At 63.1% G+C, this 1,116-nt stretch overlaps 1 protein-coding gene across 1 annotated transcript; it reads left to right on the top strand.

Moving 5' to 3' along the window:
- On the top strand, positions 1 to 1,116 carry RHTO_08167 (protein of histidine phosphatase superfamily, clade-3; the record flags this gene model as incomplete). Its single annotated transcript, XM_016421821.1, has 5 exons — positions 1 to 171; positions 269 to 370; positions 430 to 573; positions 637 to 860; positions 917 to 1,116. Coding segments are annotated over 5 exons (841 nt in total), but the record flags the coding sequence as incomplete, so codon positions are not given.

The raw sequence follows: 1,116 nt of genomic DNA, 5'->3' as shown, positions 1-1,116 counted from the left end.
TTCTCTTGTGCGTCCGCTCTCATTCATGCCTCTTCACTTCTCGCTGTCGATGTCGCTGCATCAGATCGTCGAGGGGTTGTGGGGCAAGGAGAAGCGCGAAGAGGGAGCCAAGGTCGAGTACCTCGTCCGCGGATGGCAGGACGAGGACCTGTACCCGAACACGAGCTGCAAGTGCGTCCGGATGGCTCTCCCGACGACTTACGAGACCCTATCCGCTCGAGGCCGACGAGCTGACCTTCTTCCGCTCGTTCGTATTGCATCGCTACAGGCGCCTTCGCGCGCTCGACTCTGCCTCGATCGCCGCCACGACAAAAGAACAGGCGCCCATCCTCGCCGCGCTCGACTCGGTACTCGAGCCAGTCGTCGGGGCGTGCGTTCCGAGCCTTTCCCTTGTCTCCGCCTTCCTCTCTGACGTAGACGTCCTCGCAGTCCCCTTCGAATCGACTCGTCACCTCGCGCAAGCGGCGTACTCGACACCGTCCTCGTCTGCCGCGCGCACGGAATCAAGCTGCCGAAGGAGCTCGAGGATCCGAAGACTTTGCGGTTACTCGAGGGCGCGATCTGTCACGAGTGGTGCGTTCAGTCGCTCATCTAGCTGGCTCTCGTAGCGAGCTGATACTTCAATCGCCATTGCAGGTTCGACGGGTACAAGAACCTCGAGTTCCGCAAGCTCGCGATGGGCCGGCTCCTCTCCTCGCTCCGGCAGACGCTCGAGGCCAAGGCGAACGACCCGCTCGAGAAGGTTGAGAAGACGCGGCTGGCGGTCTACTCGTGTCACGACACGTCGATTGCAGGCATTCTGAATGCGCTCGATGCGTTCGACAGCCGGTGGCCGCCCTTCACTTCGCATGTTGCTGTCGGTGCGTCCGAGGACAGCCTCTGTCGCCTCTCGCAAACTGATCGATCACGCTCGCAGAACTCTTCCGCTCCGCCTCGCCGCCTTCGATCCTCTCCGCCTTCCTCCCGTCCGTCCTCCGCCCCTCTCAGCCGCATTACGTCCGCCTCCGCTTCAACGCCCGCAACCTCCGACTACCCGCCTGCGCCCCCGAGGGCAAGCATCTCCCGGGCTCGAACGGCGAGGTCTGCACGTTCGAGGCGTTCAAGGATGCGGTCAGG

The sequence above is a fragment of the Rhodotorula toruloides genome, assembly GCF_000320785.1.
Source record: "Rhodotorula toruloides NP11 unplaced genomic scaffold Scaffold91, whole genome shotgun sequence".
In the NCBI taxonomy this organism is placed as follows: Eukaryota; Fungi; Basidiomycota; class Microbotryomycetes; order Sporidiobolales; family Sporidiobolaceae; genus Rhodotorula; species Rhodotorula toruloides.
The sequence above is the reverse complement of the archived record's forward strand: the minus strand, read 5'-3'. Positions and strand labels throughout refer to the sequence as shown.